The sequence below is a fragment of the Myripristis murdjan genome, chromosome 23, assembly GCF_902150065.1.
Source record: "Myripristis murdjan chromosome 23, fMyrMur1.1, whole genome shotgun sequence".
Classification (NCBI taxonomy): Eukaryota; Metazoa; Chordata; class Actinopteri; order Holocentriformes; family Holocentridae; genus Myripristis; species Myripristis murdjan.
The window spans coordinates 18,134,537-18,153,342 of NC_044002.1; the positions used below are offsets into that span (position 1 = coordinate 18,134,537).

Here is an 18,806-nt window from a genome sequence, read left to right on the forward strand (position 1 = left end):
AAGTGTGCATACCACAGTGATTGTGTGTGTGTTTGTGTGTGTGTGTGCTTTTCCTTGCTCTACCACAGTTTGCCATTATATGAACCTCTGGCCTTTTCCTGTGCTGGGTCGGACATGCATCCCTATGGACTTTACCCAACAAGCGCAGTCACATTTTGTTGTGTGTGTGTGTGTGTGTGTGTGAATGTGTGTGAGGGGCTGAGGCTGAGGTGGGGAGGTGGGCATTGTTGACATGATCAACAAGTGCACAAGTGGCTGGGTTACTGATTACAGGTGATGTTATAATGTCTATGTGATAAGGCTTTGCTTGGAGCACAAAGTCCTGCCAGGTGCAACAAGGCTTCAGCCACTTTGCAACATCCTTCCCATTCTTCACAGGACCGCTGCTGCTTCACAGGTAAACACTTTTCTTTTAAACATGCTCAGATCACATTTCTAAGATGAACTGATGCAGCTCTAGAACAGAGTATTTTGTGCTGTTTGATTGTAGAAATAGAGATTCGGAAAATTGAAAACAGTAAACCGTATATTCAATCACCAATCTAGGTCAGGGTTTATTCTTTATTGCTTGAAGCATTGTAAAGTGTCACGGCTGCACACTGATTACCAACAAAGCATTCATTCTCCATTGTTTCATTTAAAACAGTAGCAAGGACAACGTGTTGGTGAATTTGGAATAAATGCATTACCTGATTTGACTGAATTGAAAGTGGCTTTTCCTCAGCCTCGCTCTGTTCATCATCTTGCTGGCTTTCTGCAGGTCTTTTGGTCTATTTTCTGTTCTTCTTCTCTGCATCTGGTCGGTGGCACATCAGCATCATGAGCGTGGAGACGAAAGAGCCACGTGAGGCTTGCTGCTCCAAACTCAAGGTCAGGACGTTTTTTTTTTGTTTGTTTGTTTTTCCCCAGAGTTGCTAAATGTGAAGGAAAATGCAACTTGATTTAATAATTCATCTAAGATTCAGATCTCTCTAATCAGTAATTGAGAACATGGATAACTTTCTTAAAACCAACACACAATCAAACCTAATAAGTGCCAAGATGTAAACTGAAGGCATGAATTAAGTAGAATCTTCCTGATAAATGCTTTCTGGGTAAATAATAATAATGATGACAACAAGAAGAAGAAAAGGAATAATTTGTTGAATGTTTGTAGAATTGTGTAACGTCAGCTAAACCCTATTAAGTTTTTTTTCTCTGCTGCTAAAGCAACAGAGTTCAAGAAGTAAGAACTTCTTGAACTCTGTTGCAGTATTTGGGGATTGACTGCAGTTATATAAATTTATTCAGAGTCTGTAACCCAGACATCAATACGATGGCTGTTAATATTTAACCAGATCTTTAGCCACATGCAAATACCATATCAACCCTGATAGCAAGTTGTTGATGAAAGAGCAACCAAACCTAAATCCTGATATTTGTTTGAGTGCGTGTGTGTCCATATGCATATGCATATGTATGTGTGTGTGTGTGTGTCTGGAGCAAAGTTAAATGAATTGCTGCATGACCCACATGGCACACTCTTGTTTCTTGCATTTCCACTTTGTGATGCAAAGGGTGTATCTTCACATAAAAAATCTTGAAGCATATCGAGTGCTGGTTTAATATATAAAAATACTTCATGTTGACTCAATGAAATAGCTTACAACTCGTGTCCTTATTTCTCTTACTCTAACCACTAGTGCAAATGTTTTTATATTTGCCTAACTGTCCCTTTAAATTATTTCTTGGAATAACTGAGAACATGTGCGCATAAAAACAGCAATTTTGTTCCAAAAGAGTCCTGGCCTGTTTGAATTAGGCCAAAGTGTCACCGGCAGTGAAACCACAGCAAGTGAAAGGCAAAAAAAGATTTTGTGAATGGTATAGCTGGAAATTATGCAGACACATTGTGGTCCAAGTGTTACAATGAGTGTTGAAGCAGTGTTACTGTCAATTATCTATTGCAGTAGTATCTATAAAATGACTACTGTAAAGAGTCGGTATTGCACATTTTGCAAACCCTGGCCTGCACATTTTGTACGCTTTCTCCACAATATGTCCTAGTCACCATAACTGTTTTACACCCCCAATTAGCTCTATTTATATCCTTACTAAAGTTATGTCATATTGTTTATTGCTGTAACAACCCAATTTCCCCATAGAGGTCATTATATCCGACCAGTGTTGACAGTAGCCGTTAATTAGTCAGTGGATACAGGAGTTTGTATCAGTTTTTGTGGCCGTAATTCAATGGAAAATCTATCATGGAAAGTGTCCACCTGATAACCTTAATGGAAAACATGCTTTCTTCCACTCTCCCCCTTTCCCCTACATATTTTTAGGCATTCTCTCTTCCCTAAACAGCACAAAGCGTTACTACTTCCTTTCCATCCTTGGCAGTCATAAAAGACTCATCAACAAGCTTTCACTGTTTGAATGAAGTTGTAAAAACTCCAGTATAGGATTTATCCTTTCAGTAGGAGTTACTACAAATACCACTACTACTACTACTACTACTAAGAGGCGGAAGAAGATGAAGTTGTTTATTTTATTTTATTTATTTTTATGTTTATTTTATTATTTTTTTTTAATTTTTTGTAAGACATTTTAGACAGAGTGATCTTATCCTTAAATCCAGTCAAATCAAAATCCCTCAAAGCCCAAACCCCTGAAATTTCAAAGAACACAGCGCCAACTAAAGCCAGTGTGAACTGGTAGGACTGATGGGTATACTGTATGTAGAAGGTAAACACTGGTCATGTGTAGCATTTTGTGGAGTGGATATAAACCCAGGATTTCAGGTTACAAGCACTGATGGTTAACCCAGGGCTAACACATAGTCCAGGCTTAACCAAATGCTTGTGCACAGGATAAGTGTAGTGCAGCGTGAAAAGGCACTTTCTATCCAGGAGAGCTTCACCCAACAAACTCTCACATGTTCCTTCCAGCTCTTCCTGGCCGCCATGTCCTTCGTCTATTTCTCCAAAGCCTTCGGCGGTGCCTACATGAAGAGCTCCGTCACCCAGATTGAGAGGCGCTTTGACATCCCCAGCTCCCTCATAGGAGTCATTGATGGCAGCTTCGAGATCGGTATGTCCATGTTTTTTGGAGACAGTGCATGGCGCGAGATAGTTGTTTTCACAGATCCAATGTGAATTCATACAACCCATGGTACTATAATTTAATATTAAATGTAACTTTGAGTAATACTCAATCTAATTGCTGAGGAATTGCAGATATTTAATTAAAAACTGCAATAACTGAAACCGATTATACTCAGCTGACAAAAAAAAAAAAAAGGGCATTAAGTAGATAAATTATCAGCCAGTCGATTTGGTGATGAAAACCATTTACACTCATTCACTAAATTAGGTGCTAATTCCACATTTTTGGCAGTTATTAATTCAACCAGTCTTTCATTTACTCTTCCACTTTTCTCCATCCCAGGCAACCTGTTGGTGATAGCCTTCGTGAGCTACTTTGGTGCCAAGCTCCATCGTCCCAGGCTGATCGGTGCCGGCTGTCTGATCATGGCTGCTGGTAGCTTATGCACAGCTCTGCCTCACTTCTTCCAGGGACAGTCAGTCCACAGTTTCCTTTATCTTCCTTAATATTCATATTTACAAATAGAGCCGTCCAGTTTTGAAAGTGAGTTAGCGTTTTTGAGCAATGGGTTCCCTTGGCTAAAAAGTCGTTATGATTTAAAGACAAGACCAGGTTCCTTTCTTTGCCATTTGAGTTTATCAGGTTTTTGGTTCTTCCCATTAAAGTCAACCAATAATATTATTTCTGGCTGCATCCAAGAAATGTTGGTGTAACTTAAGCTCAAATCAAACTGCAACTTTTTCCAAGTTTCTTCTTCTGGTCTTTTATAGTTGTGACAACTTTTGGGCCAAAGAAACCCATTCAAAACATCATTGTGTAATTCCAAAATGCATTGATGTCAGTCCAAAAAAAACCCCTTGACTTCACTGATTCCTGAAATCCTACATGCTAACCCTGTCAAAACTGCAAATAAAGATGCGATTGTCTTCTAAGAATTTCCTCTTTCTGTTAGGTATAAATATGAGACCAGCGTGTCCCACAGCACAAACGCCAACTCCACTGAGAACATCCTGCCGTGTCTGTCCAACCAAACCATGACTGAAGATTTGACCACACACGAGACCAGAGCAGGTACTCTGACTCTGCATCAAACTGAGGAGCTTTTGGTTTTAAAATCAGCTTCTGCTGCTGAGATCAACTGGTCATGACCAATGTATTTTTAAACCACATCTCCACGTGCTTTCATGCACTTGTCCATTTAGGGTACAACACCAAATAAAGGCTTATGTTCATGGAGAAGTATGATAATTCTCAAGATAAATGAATGGAGCGTGAAACCTAAGGATTCTCCATATACAGAATACCATTTTGTCTCCACTCAGCTTGTGAAAAGGAAGCCGGCTCGTCCATGTGGGTCTATGTATTCCTGGGAAACATGTTGCGCGGCATCGGGGAGACTCCCATCATGCCTTTGGGGGTGTCCTACCTGGACGACTTCTCCAGAGAGGAGAACACTGCCTTCTACTTGGGTTAGTTACACACAATCTTTCGTCAGCTTTTGGTTGTTATAATCTTTAATCTTAAACAGTAGCCTTCTTGTTTATGGTTTCTGTGTTAAAGATATAATTTGTATATCCACTTAATGATCAGACATGAATATTCATTGCCACAAAATGCCATTTGCCGTTTTTATAAGTGTCGGTCAGATCTTCTGAAAAAGAAAACAAGGGTTAATACTACACAAATGAATACTATACAAGCGGTAACTGGGCTCAGTAGACATTAATTAACCATCGGTCTGACTACTGCAAGTCACTTGGGACAAATTGCTAAAGGACACAATATATTTAAGCCTAGCTCTAAACTGGGGCATTGTCTGTAAACTGTTAACTCTGTGCTGAGGATTTCGTAATCACTAATTATGTCTAAGTCTGAACCATAATTGGTTGTTTCCTCTGACATGATTGACCTTTTTTTAGACAGTGCCTGCTGAGTACCATACTATATGTATTAATCTGTCTCTGTTTTTCTTTATCTCCTCCCCCCCTTGCTAGCCTGCATCCAGACAGTAGGAATCTTGGGACCCATGTTTGGATTCATGCTTGGGTCTTTCTGTGCCAAGCTCTATGTGGACATTGGATCTGTGGATTTAGGTACCTGACCTCAATTTGAGTACGACTAGTGTAAAGTGATTAATGCGGTGTTGCAACCGTGTACAATTTCCGGAGTGTGTTTTGGTGACACTACTTATGAGTAAACCTTTTTTGTCAAGTTAATTTTCCCTTCAATTGTGTCAGTGCATTCAGTCAGATTACGCAGAGCTCTGTTTTGAGCACAGGAAGGAAAATCTGGATGAGTCAGTGTAAACAAAACACTTTTTTCCCCCCATCTTTCAACATCTGCCATTGAAGTGCCCTTGAATAAAGCCTTTGACTCTTCTTCCCTTCACTTTCCTAAGACTATGGTTAAGGAGTAAGATTTGTTATTTGAGTAACTGTGGATATCCCAGACATCTTTATGTCACTGGCTGTTTCCCCACATTTAATCTTGGTGCAGGGTTAAAGAATCATCTGCCTCAAGGATTTGCGATGTTGACCATCCTGAGACAAGAGGACTGCAACATCCGAAGTTTCTGCTAATGTTTAAACCTTTGTAAATCATAACAACCACAGCCAGGAGTGAGTAGTTTAGATAAACGGTGTCAAATGGGGTTTCGTGAGATGAGCCCAATAAGCATGTAGACAGAGATAGAAAAACCCCCCCACAAAAAAGTGTTTATCAGTTGAAGGTTTATCAGTTGAAAGTTTCTTTGTTACTCTTGCTTTCCCCCTGTTGCTCACTAAGTATACTTGCTTTTGCTCTCTCTTGAAATCTTTCTTAGCATTGCCAGGTTTTCAGAAGAATCTTATTTTCTACCAAACCCTGGATGCAAAATATTGTTGAGTAAATGAAAACAAAGCTCACACAGTTTTGTTGTAAAATGAGATGTATATGTTGGGAAAAACTCTCATATAATGAATGACAAATCAAAAACCAAAAAAAAAAGCTTTTGTACTTGTGTACTAAAATGATACTAGGGAAGTTGAGTTAAACTTTGTTTTTCCAAAACTGGATGTATATGAAGCCATTTCCTCACCAAGCTGCCCCATCCTCATCTATCTCCCTCTTCCAGACACTGTCACCATCAACTATAAAGACTCTCGCTGGGTGGGCGCCTGGTGGCTGGGCTTCATAGTGACTGGTGTCGTGATGCTGCTGTCTGGGATCCCCTTCTGGTTCCTGCCCAAGTCTCTGCCCAAGCAGGGCGAAGAGCAGAGCCAGAGCAAAAACACAGAGCTCACCACAGTGGCAGAGCAGGAGAATTTCCTACCACAGGACAACCAGGATCATGAGGAAAAAGAGAAGCCGGTTACCTTTTCTGAGCTGGCTAAAGGTATCGTGTTGCCTTTTCTGCACAGAATTGATTCAAAAATGTTCTTTAGGTTGGCTAATAATTGATGGATCATATTAACCATTTGTTTCTGTCATTTGGCCCATAATCCCTTTCTACAGAGAAGTGTTTGCAATAATCTCTGAGCTAGGAAAGGAGTGTATTAACATGCAAATACTGTTGACCAAAGCAGGGTTTTTCTTACTTTTTCATCTTTGGGACCCCTAGGTTGGCCTTCATTCATTTGCAGACCTCCATTTGAAATGATTTTGTCTCAGAAAGACTGATATGTAAAGATATTTTTGGTTGTCTTAAGTATTAAATTGTTTAGATGTCATACTTGAATGCCGATAGACAGATTCAAAGTGGCAAGAATGAGAATTAATGTCGGAAGAGTCACTCATACATTGTTTGTAGCATACCAGTTTGTAGTGAATTAAATTATAGAGGCATTGAACTGTTTCTTGTTTTGCTGAGGACCCAGTGAAAGCCCTTTAAGGACCCCTGGTGGTCCCTGAACCCCACTTTGAAAACTGAATGAAAGGACAGGTCATCACACTGAACCAGTTGAGGGGCAGGGCCGCACTCTGTGTGGTGAGATAGTAAGCCTCTAAAGTAAACCGATGGTGCATGTTTTGGCGTTGTGCACATGTCACCTTTTGTTTGTTTCCCAATCTAGGATGGGAATATTTAGTGTTTCATATGCAGTCGGTAGCAAAAAAATGGAGCCATTGAACGTTAGCCCAAGCTGAATAATTTGACAAAGAGATAAAAAACAAAACAAAACAGCAGATTCATAACATCAACAAATGTGTCACTATACAAATATCTGTTGGAGAAGATTCATTCAATCATTAACAGCTGACACAGCCCAGACCAATCCAGACCCCAGACCAGTGGACCTGTTTTTGAGACACAAAGTAATCTGGGTAAAAGTTGAACAAGATACCATTAAAGAGACAGCTATGTAAGCTGCGCTGCAGTGATGACAAGCACTTTTTTTTCACCCAGCCTCATAATCATATTCTTATTGATTTCACATCATGCCAGCAATGTCGCTCCTAATGGAACAATTGTGCAATACACCAGAGTAACCGCAGTGTTTTCGTTTTGTTTTTGCAACCTCAAAAATATTTACTTTTGTTGGAAAAAATTGGGATCTTTGCAATGTGTAGTGATTATGCATTATCTCTTATTGATCATCATGAATTTTATACAACTCACTCAGAGGGAAATGTTAATAAAAAGCAAGCAGATTAATTAGACAAGGATTTTTAAGATTTGGGGAAACTGTATAGATTCAGCTCCAATTCAGTAAAATTTGTGCATTCAGTCTATCATTATTTAAATTATTATTATTATTATTATGTAATGATTTATTCCTTCCGAAATGCTGTATCTATTCTTAGTAGGGGGGCTGAATACTGTTATGTAACCAACAACACAATATGAAATAGACAACTGAAAACAAATTGGTTTAATTAAATGCCAGACTAAAAACACTACTTGACAAATCTGTAAAATGCAGATAATATAAGTCATTTACATCAGTTTTGTAATAAGATTTTACGTTCATGCCAACAAAATATTAGTTTTCAAAGCATAACTGTCTTGTTTGGGGCCTTATCACTCTTTTTCTCTGTCCTTTGCCAGATTTCTTTCCGTCTCTGAAGAGGCTTTTCAGAAACAGCGTCTTCCCAGTGATCATCCTCACCGCCCTGGTGTCCGTCAATGCCTTCATTGGCATGATCACGTTCAAGCCGAAGTACATGGAGCAAGTGTACGGCCAGTCCTCCTCTAAGGCCATTCTCCTCATAGGTACAAAGCAGTGACAGTTCCCCTTTAAGTCTGCCCTCTGTGCACCTCGCGCCAGCTGAAACAATGCTGTTATTGAAAGGAAGCGTGATTGCCAGAGATAAAGTCGACTTGAAAGTGAAGCGCCGCAGTGTGTGCCGCAGATGCGCCCTGTTGCTGTGTGTTTGTGCAATTCAGAGCCGACTGCAAAGTGGAGTAGCACTGAGCTATGATCGCCCACGAGCGCCTTGAAAACACACTCATCACTCAACAGCTCGCTCGTCTAGTTTCCAACCTGAGCTGTTATCTCTTATTGATTTCATTAAACCTACTTCAGTCATCAAGGAGAAGGTGAAGTGGAGACGGATTAAAGAGTAATTGTAAGCCTTTTGACAAGAGGTTGAAAACTCTTTGAAGGTGGTCCTCATTCTGGTCCTTGTTTTGTACAAGGTGAAATACAATATAGATAGATAGATAGATAGATATACTTTATTGATCCAAACCAGGGAAATTCTGGTGTTCCAGCAGCAACAGTAGAAACATACAATAAAGTTAAGTAAAAAAGAATAAAGGCTAAATATATACAATAAAGACTATAAAGACTAAAAACTAAAATATACAATAAGGGCTAACCTAAGAAAAAGAGATATGAGATGTGAAATATACAGATGGTAATGAATATGACAATATACAGATGGAACTGAAGTATATACATTATTGTATAGATAAGGAGAGTTAGCATGAAACCACGAAACCAAGAACCAAGTGGCAGAACCTGACACCCGGTACTGGGATTCAGAAACTAACCGACTTGATTCGGCCTCTTAAGGAATCACCACTTCCCTTCCAGTCTGAAAAACAGTGTGAATGTGTATTAACCTAGGATGTAATATATAGATAATATATGTGATGAAATGTGGATACTGATGTGTGTAGGAGGCCATATCCACCTAATTCTTATTTGTATGTTTATATAGGAAATATAGGAAAAGTATCCAAAAGTGCTCAGTTACCCAAAATTACCCCAAAGAGGGCATCCCAGTAGCTCACTGGGTAAGACCACGTGCCACTTGTTAAGGCTGAGTCCTGATTACAGCGTCCTGGGTTCGAATCCAACTTCAGGCCTTTTGCTCTTTCTCCTGTGTTTGTCTACTTTAACTGTCAAATAAAGCAGGGACGCCAAAACAATCTTTAAACAATACCAGAGAGTGCTAAAAGAGTTACCTAAGGGTACCCAAAACTACCTCAAAGAGTAACTTTGAGGACTTTTGGGTACTTCTAGGTAACTTTGTTTAACTGTTTGAACAGCCTAATAAGGATAAGCAGCTTGAAAATGAATGTGCGGATGTTTGAGCACTTTGGCCTGTTTTGGGTATTTTCAGGTGATAAATAGGACCCAGACTTTTCCATCTTCATGTACATAGTGTGCATTAGTGTACTGGCATAGATTATTATTGTCCTTTCATCCTCTCCCCTCTATAGAGTATACTGTACCTTGTTTGCTTCAGGTGTCGTAAGAGAAAAACATAGGAGACAAAAGTGATTGTATGCTGCTTTGGACTCAATTGCAGTATTTTTGCAGTGTAGTTTTAATAAATCACCAGAGTTTCTCCAGGCAAGCTGGCCTCTTCAGTGTGTTTGTGAACTGTTGCATGATTAGCACCTCAAACTAGCCTAACGATGTGAGCTTCTATTTTCCTATGAAGGAAAAAAAAACATGCATAAGGAAGCTATAGAATAGCAGAAATCAGTGCCCCCTAACCCTGATAACCTGTAAAAACCACTGGGAGATGTGTAAATGCATCACTAGTTATTTTTACACATAACCATTAAAGTTGTCAATATGCCTGTATCCATTCTGTGTGTCCAGGTATCATGAACCTTCCTGCAGTGGCCCTGGGCATCATCACAGGAGGTTTTGTGCTGAAGCGCTTCAAGCTGGGAGTCATTGGGGCAGCCAGGGTGGCGCTGAGCTCCTCCCTCTGCTCCTTCTGTCTGCTCCTCACTCAGTACTTCCTCCACTGTGACAACGCAGAGGTGGCAGGCCTCACCATCTCGTACCAAGGGTGAGCAACAGGAAAGCCAGCATGTGTCAAAAACGCCCTCCATGCAAATTCACTTGGGTCTCGTTTGACTGATGCCGACATTTTGCTCTTGTGTGTGTGTGCGTGTGTGTGTGTGCTAAAGGGCTCCTCAGCTGTCCTACCAGCCAGACACTCTGCTGTCCCAGTGCAACATGGGCTGCACCTGTTCGCTGAAGCACTGGGACCCAGTCTGCGCCTACAATGGCATGACGTACGCCTCGCCCTGCCTGGCTGGCTGTCAGAGCTCCACCGGGACCGGCAAGGAGATGGTGAGGGAGCATATGCTTGAGTTACTCATACTCACATACTGTAGATAAATGGGCTTGTAGTTAAAAGGTTTACCCAGGCAGACAAGCAGACACACACTTACACACACATAGGCAAACAGATAAAAAAAAAAAAATCTTGCCATATGCAGCTTCGTGTAATATCTTAGATTAACTTTATAGGGCTAAAACTTCCACCCTAAGTCACCCTAAAACAGAGCTATTTGTGATCTAACTTGGATTTCTGGACAAATTTTGTTTTTTTTAGTGGTTATTTTACTGTGTCAGCTGTGTCTGCAATCATCAACATGCCCCAATGATTTCAATCTAGTTGACCAGCTTGCAGCATTTGGGGTCCGCCCTATGTTCCCAGTGCCCTAGGTCCTGTGTTCCCAGGTGCTATGTTCCCAAAGTCCTTTTTCCCAAGGCTTTATGTTCCCAGGCCCTGTGTTCGCTCTCTTTGCTCTTTCCATCTTCCCCAGCTGTCTCTAGATCACAGGATCTGAAAACATCGCTCAGCTTTATAATTTGTCGGCTGAAAATCAGGGACAGTGACGGATTGCACTGAAACTTACGATTCCGTGTTTTTTTTTTTCCCCTTAAAGATTTATGTTGCAAATTCAGAACTCAGTGACAGTGTTATTTACCATAAGATTTTATTAAATCAGACAAGTGAGTTAAATTGTTGAAAATAAAAAAAACAGTATCTTGCGAATCAGTACACCTGCTACTTTCTTAACTGAATATTGCAGTATTAAGAAAAGTATTTATGTTAACACTTGGTACTGGCGAGTACCTTAAAGTCAGTATTTGGTACTCAGGCTGGGAAAAAAATGGCATCGGTTCATCCCGACATGTGATTGTGCCCCACGTGGGGGCCGAGTTTTAAAGGGACAAGGGTCACAATACATTGAGGTTGGAACTCGACTATCCCACAATCATGAACTCCGTGACAATAAAGTTGACTCGTTATTGCAGGTTTGCCAGCGTAGACGGTATGACTCTCATGACAAGGTTTTTCATGGTTGTCATTGCTTTTTTCATAGTGTATATAAGGGTTAGACTGATATCAGTTTTGCTAATATATTGTACTGACACTGGTCTTTTATTAGACATTGGATGTCAGCCAGTTATTCTCATTGGAAACATTTGGAAACATGTGGAAACATTTGGAAACAAACATCAGCTTCTCAAAGCAGCTGAGAAACCCACCACAGGGAACAAGACTCCTCCAGACCGTAAATAAAGTTTGATTTTCATGTCTCTCTGGTTTTTCAGGTATTCAATAACTGTACATGTATTGGGGAGATCTTAACTCCAGGCATGAACATGTCCGCCGTGCTCGGCCAGTGTTCCAGGAAAAGTGACTGCGACCGCTTCTTCAAATTCTACATGGCAGTGTCGGTACTTGGGGCCTTCGTTTCCGCCTGCGGGGGCACGCCGGGATACATTGTGCTGCTCAGGTTAGAGGAGAAGCATGTTCAAAACCGTTAACAACCACTGGGTTTGGGTACGGCAGCAGAATGCATGTCTGTGCCTGTATGTGTTGATTTTAAGGCCTCAGAAGGTATTTAAAGGCATTAGCAGGGTTCAAACTCCAGAGGTCGGCTCTGTATTTGCGATGGGAAAATAAGTTGAACATGGTGTGATTATAGCTGGATAACGATGCCGAGTTCATGAGTTGAAAAGAAAACAAGGTATTCAGATATTCAGCTCTGTCTTCCATCATTATTTATAGTTTACGTGGAAAAACGATACCTTTACAACCTTGATTAGGACTAAGCAGGTATCGAATATGAACAAATGAATGAATGAAAAAGATATTCTACAAACATACTTCATTTTGGAAAAAAAATAAGGGTAGTCATCAATAATATTATGCCATATGTATTTTTCAAGCTGAATTGATGTATTATTTATTGTCTAGTGATGCTATGTATTATGAATATGTTTCTGTGTGCCAGGTCCATACAGCCGGAGCTGAAGTCACTGGCTTTGGGTATGCAGACGCTGATAGTAAGAACTCTGGGTGAGTCTCCACAAGACCACAATATTCAAAACATCTATAAATATGTCTGAATACAAATCAAAATATGGGCTACATCAGATAGGAAAATGTTTTTTTTGTCCATTTCTCATGGTTATAGTGTTCAGCACAGGATGAATAGCCTATTGTATGCTTGCGTGTGTAAATGTGAATTTGTTTGTTTTCAGGTGGGATCCCCCCTCCTATATATTTCGGAGCGCTGATTGACCTGACATGTTTGAAGTGGGGAACCAAGCGGTGCGGAGGCCGTGGAGCGTGTAGACTGTACGATGCCAATGCATTCAGGTAAAATTCATCATCAGAAATCATCTCTTCATCAGAATATCCCAATAGTCATCCACAGGCAGGGATAGTTTAAATATTTGAAGAGGATAATGTTCATCATTATTCTGAAAGACAGAGGTAAGAAGTTACATTGAGAGTCATTATGCAATTGAGTAGTTTTTTTTTTTTTGCATATATTTTATGATGTCATTTAAAACATTAAGTATAAACTAAGCATGTTGTGGACTCTCCAAAGATACTGCATCAGAAACTCTGATCTGAGAACAGAAATGCTTAAACAGTAGGTTATATATTATTCATCTGGCCACCGAATTACTTGTTTGTGCTTGTGTGGTTGCTGTGCAGTTTGTTAGTCCAAGTTCAGGTTTATTTATAGGCCTCGATCCATGTTTACAGTCTCAAAGGGCTTTACAGGCTCACAGTTTATAGGAAGCAAAATGACACTCCTGACCTGAACCACAGATAGTCTGCATAGGGAGATATTCCACCTACAACAATGTGTGAGGCTACCTCCAGGGGGCAACGTTGAGCGCTAAAACTGGGCCAAACAGCCAAACAGAATCACATGGACAGTGATCAGTGGGACTTTATCATTGAATCAGCTTTCTAATGGTAATATATATATATATATATATATATGCATGTGTGTATGTATGTGTATAGATATAGATATATAGATATAGATATAGATTTTTTTTCACATGTCACACATGTGCCTAAATGAATGAAACCTGGAAACATTTATGGGGAAAAAAAGCTTTTCCCCCTCTGGTCATGCAACCAATCAACACCAGTCTCAGTGCTGATGCAAATCTTATGAAATTACCATCATTTTACAGCCATCAATTTCATGTCAGCTTATAATTATGTCTTCACAATATCTTCTCTCTGCTGCAGCATCAACTCAAATTCGGAAGAGGAAAATTCAAGTTTCACCTAGTTTAATTTATTTGAATGGCTTCCATTTGCAGAAATACATTCCTGGGGTTGCTCTATGCGCTCTACCTCCTGACCAACCTGCTGTGGGTATTCCTCTACTTCCGAATTGTCAAGAGGCAGAAGAAGATATCGCTGAGGAATCAAGCCAAAGAGAACGGCCTGGAGGGTAATGAAGCGACCAATGGACACGCTAATATCAACATTGTCAAAAACAAAGAGGACCTGGACAGAGAGAGCACAATTTAAGACGTTTTCAGCGGCGCGACATCATTCAAGTTCTCATTACAGGTGAAAGGTGTATGGCTTTTCCATTGCACATGCAGACTAATGTGCTGCGGCCATACCGGGCCAAACATGGTTACAGTATCTGCACCCTTTGGTTTTCCATTGGAATAAGCAGTCGTGTACCTCCTTTTGACACTGTAATCTGCCCTATAAAGGCAAACAGCATTTATTTAGGTCAAAGAGCCTGACTAAGGTTTAGTTTAATAATAACAACCCATAATTGCTATCAAATGATACACAATCCAGTTTTATAAGATCAATATTTCCACCAGGATAGGATAGGACATAAACTTTGAGGTCATTTTTTCACTTTTGTTACTCTGCAGTTGTTGCTTTTTGGCTTGGCCTGTCACAACCAAACATCGCCAAAACAGCCATAACGGAAAAAAAAAAAACATAATGGAAACCCGTGCTGTCCTGTGCAGAGAGCATAGCTGCATGGGTGGTGGGATGCATGCATGAAAGGATGCACCGGGACCTGAGAAATACATAAAAACTTTAAAAAATATGGAGGAGATTTGGCTAGTGAACAGGGTTGGACATTCATACTTGAAAAGTGTCAAGCACAAGTATTTACAGCGATGTCAAATCCTGTCACCCTACCTTTAACATGTTGATTCACAGTATTATTATTATTTTTTTTAATCACTGTAAACAGCATCAGATGTGGTAGCATCACTTGTAAGATTAGGAATTTTAAGAACTGGGTAGGTTTTTCAACTATTAACAATGTTTTTCTCCGTATCTGTGAAGGAGGCTTAAGTTTTTGAGTGTACAGAAAATGTTTGCTGGTGAGGTCCGTAAAGTAAAGTCCCCCCATCTGTGGCAAGTACACACACACACACACACACACACACACACACACACACACACACACTCAAGTCACCTATCTGTCCCTCCTGCAAAACTCGACACGTGTCTGGATGTTTCTCCTGACCGAAGCTGCACACACGTCTTGTTATATAATGTCATTCAAACAAACCTGCATGTCACGATTCACGGGCGTTCATGTGAACCTTCGACTCGCCCCGTGTTTGCTTCACTTCAAAAGCTTCCCTGTTGTTTGGACAGTGGAGTCAAACTTGATTGTACTTTTTTTTTTTTTTTTTTACTCCTCTGTCATTCAGTGTTTGTACTTATTGATCAAATGTATCGTCGAGAATGATATATAATTACTGTTAATAGTGAGGATGTATATACAGAGTTGAGTCAGGCATGTTTCTACTGTGTCCTTTACATTTTGTTGTATCATCATTTATGCCTTTTTAAGATTCTGATTCTGATTATTCTTTAGTCTGTGCTGCTAGCAATAAAGACGTTGATAACTTTTCATTGTAAGTTATTTTTTTTCTTTAACTCTTGTAACTGCAAAAAAAAAAGAGTATCTCCTCTTACAAGACTGTTGTGCTGCATATACAACGTATCATATACTAAATTTTTGTGTAACAACACTCCTGAAAATGGAGATGTTGAAATACTAACCACATGCATCTATATAAACATGTCACCTCCAAAGGTAATAAAATAAATAACCAAGTAGAAAAGAAAAAAAATGTATGACACACAAACGTCCTCATTATCGGAGAGAGAGAGAGCATCAGAGAGCCGAGTTTAAAGAACACACTGTCCTGCTCACACACCACACCAGGGACTCCGGTTTGAGTTGAGCGGGTCGCAGTGTTACAGGAGGTCATTCATGACACTGCCTCCCTCTCCAGCCTCCTGTCATGCACCTGCCAACATGACAGGTCTATATTATTTCACATGCACGTCTGGGCAGGTGCTAAGATGTAAAAGAACTATGTCTTTATTCAAACTTGGAAATCATTAAGGGCAAACCTCTTATGGAATGACATTAAGCAGAAAAACAAGAACAATCATTTAAAACAACATATACGTACAAATAATTAAAAGGTTTAAGATTATGGATTCAAAAAGACCAAGATGTACCAACGAATTAATTTTTAAAGTGCTTTGCAGTGGGATCAAGGTGGAAGGTGCAAAGAAGCCAGAAGGTGATCTTAGGATGAACGCAGGGCTCATGGAGTGTGTGACAGTCATTAGTCCTGGTGTAATGGAGTCCAGAGGAACTGATAAACAAGCAAGAAATGTATGAAGGCAGCTCTCCAGTAAGGATCTTGTAAATGAACAAATACATATGCAAATCAAGCCTGTCAGACAGAGAGAGAGGACCAGCCAGCTTTTTTTTTCCACAGGATGCAATGATGAGTGTTATGAGCATCACCAGTAAGGAGCCTGAGTGCAGAATAGAGGACAGCAACAAGGGGATTAAGAGTCGCAGCCAAAGCACACCTGTACAAGATGTCACCATTATTTAAAACTGTAAAAAAAAAAAAAAAAAAAAAAAAAAAAATCCAATATCCTTTGCTGTGGTTTAATCACCCAATTAGACAGACGATCAATGAAAGATATCTTCTCATCAGTCCAATGCCAAGGTATTTGTTTCATTTCAAATTCAGTTTTTTTGTTTTTTTTTTTACATTTTTTTTTTTAATGGGGAGACACTTTACTACATCCACACATCCCTCCCCTGTCATCAGACATCTGATTAGCCAATCAGGTGTCTGAGAGCAGTGACGATTTTATCTCACCACAGACAAACCCACTCATTGTCCCCTTCACTCACTCACTCTGCCTGCCTTTACTTATATATTTATTTATTTGTTTATTTTTTTAATACATTTTTGAACAAATTTACAAATGTTTGAGAGGTGCACATGTGCGGATATCAGCCCTGAAGTTGAACATTCTTGTTGTGCAACTCGCTGTCACACACACGCTAAAGGTTATGAGAGTTCACATCAAACGGACTCCCTCACTGTTTGCCTTGTGCTTCTCAGAACAGACCAGCTTCTCTTTTGATGAACCTAGAGTGACCGAAAGTGTTTGCATATGTCTGCATGTGTGCTTTGAACACTTTTCCATGTGAAGCTTTATATAACTACCGTGAATAGCAACCATGTATTTATGTCTTATGTCCTGTGTCCTGTGTCTTTTTGTGGGGGGATGCAGGTAAGGTGTATGCTTTACTGTGGTGCTGATGGCACTGAAGGACTTGGTAACTCTTCAAGTCCAAGTTCAAGTTCTGGTTTATTTAGAGCCCAATATCACTGCTTACAATCTCAAAGAACACCTCCTGACTTAATCTTCATAGCAGGCAAGAAAAAACTCCCCAAAACCCAGCCGAACAGACTAAAATGGAAGAAATCTTGAGAGGGAGCACAGAGAGAGGAGACCTCATTCCTGGCCAGACAGGCGTCGACCCAGTGAGCAAATTACAAACATCACAGTCAGAAAGCAAGTGCAAGAAAACACAATAGCATACAAAATGACAGAAGCAGCAGGAGGCCTCAACTGAGGCAGCAGGCACACACATGGGACGAAGACCAGCCACAGAGCAGCCACAGCAGCCGGGACGAGGGGGATGATGTTGACGAGGTAGACAACACAGGTGAAGACAAGGCGGGAACCTCGGAGGAAGGGCATTCATACTGGAGCATGTGAGACACACACAGGAAGGGGGAGGAAGGGGAAGAACATTAGTGGGACCAGGACAAATAACTAAGTGCATAAATGTATTAATGCAGCAAAGCTAATGAACGTGGAAGGTGCAGGAGTAAGCAGGGCCAGCAGGGGGAGCAGGACCAGATACAGCAGGGGGAGCAGGACCAGGTGCAGCAGGACCAGGTACAGCAGGAGGAGCAGGACCAGGTACAGCAGGACCAGGTACAGCAGGGGGAGCAGGACCAGGTACAGCAAGAGGAGCAGGTCCAGGGGGAGCAGGACTAGAGGGAACAGGACCACATACAGCAAGAGGAGCAGGACCAGGGGGAGCAGGACTAGAGGGAACAGGACCACGTACAGCAAAAGGAGCAGGACCAGGGGGAGCAGGACTAGGGGGAACAGGACCAGGTACAGCAAGGCACAGGGACAGAGACAGGGCACCAACCTAAAGATCGGAGCCACATCCATGCAGCATCCCTCCACCCTGATTTCTTTAGGTAGCCCATTCAGGGGCGCCGTATATGGGGGAAAAGTTAGGACAATTCCAAGGGGCCTTGCCTGACAAGGGCCCCCAAAAATAGTTAAAAACTAATATAAAATTATTAAACCATCATCGAGTAAATACTTTTTTTTTTTTTCATGGGGCCCAAAATTCCTGGCGGCACCCCTGAGCCCATTCCAGAGGAAGGGAGAGCGGAAGGAAACGCCTCAGTGGCCAGCTGTCTTCTTTTTAACTCTTGGAGGTTAACTCCGTGTGATTCTTTGGTCGGACCTCATTCATTACAAATAACACAAGCAACCTGTGTTGATAGTTCAGCAAACAGCTTAAAACCCATTTTTATGATCTTGCTTTCAATTAATTCTCGCTTTTTTTGTTTGTTTGTTTTTCAGCAACGCTGTTGTTATTTTATATTTCTTTTATATTTCCTATACTTGTTTTATACCTTGTATACTTTTTTGCTTTTATATTGCAGGACTGATTTAAATCATTATCAGTTTATTTTATGGCAACTATTACCCTGTTTTCTTTTTCTTTTTAATGTTTTGAGGTTTTTATGCTTTTATTGTTTTTATTTTCCTTTGTACATTTTGCACCTCGTGTCCTCTGTTTTTAATGCCTTTGT

General features: G+C 40.5%; 1 protein-coding gene across 1 annotated transcript; it reads left to right on the plus strand.

Annotated features, from left to right (window-relative positions):
* The first annotated feature begins 2,972 nt into the window (after positions 1–2,972).
* Positions 2,973–14,118, plus strand: slco1d1 (solute carrier organic anion transporter family, member 1D1). The gene is made up of 13 exons (XM_030045865.1): positions 2,973–3,072; positions 3,430–3,562; positions 4,040–4,158; positions 4,410–4,556; positions 5,082–5,180; positions 6,200–6,460; positions 8,111–8,275; positions 10,122–10,317; positions 10,439–10,604; positions 11,880–12,064; positions 12,566–12,630; positions 12,816–12,933; positions 13,905–14,118. The coding sequence occupies exons 1-13, from the start codon at positions 2,988–2,990 to the stop codon at positions 14,116–14,118; spliced, it is 1,953 nt and encodes a 650-aa protein (XP_029901725.1). The 5' UTR covers positions 2,973–2,987.
* Positions 14,119–18,806: the final 4,688 nt, after the last annotated feature.

What these genes read in the sequence shown, in the direction of transcription:
- slco1d1 (XM_030045865.1), top strand. Translation starts at nt 2,988, where the DNA reads ATGAAGAGCTCCGTCACCCAGATTGAGAGGCGCTTTGACATCCCCAGC. An exon ending in TGATGGCAGCTTCGAGATCG is followed by an intron (nt 3,073 to 3,429) that starts GTATGTCCATGT and finishes TCTCCATCCCAG; the next exon opens with GCAACCTGTTGGTGATAGCC. An exon ending in GAACACTGCCTTCTACTTGG is followed by an intron (nt 4,557 to 5,081) that starts GTTAGTTACACA and finishes CCCCCTTGCTAG; the next exon opens with CCTGCATCCAGACAGTAGGA.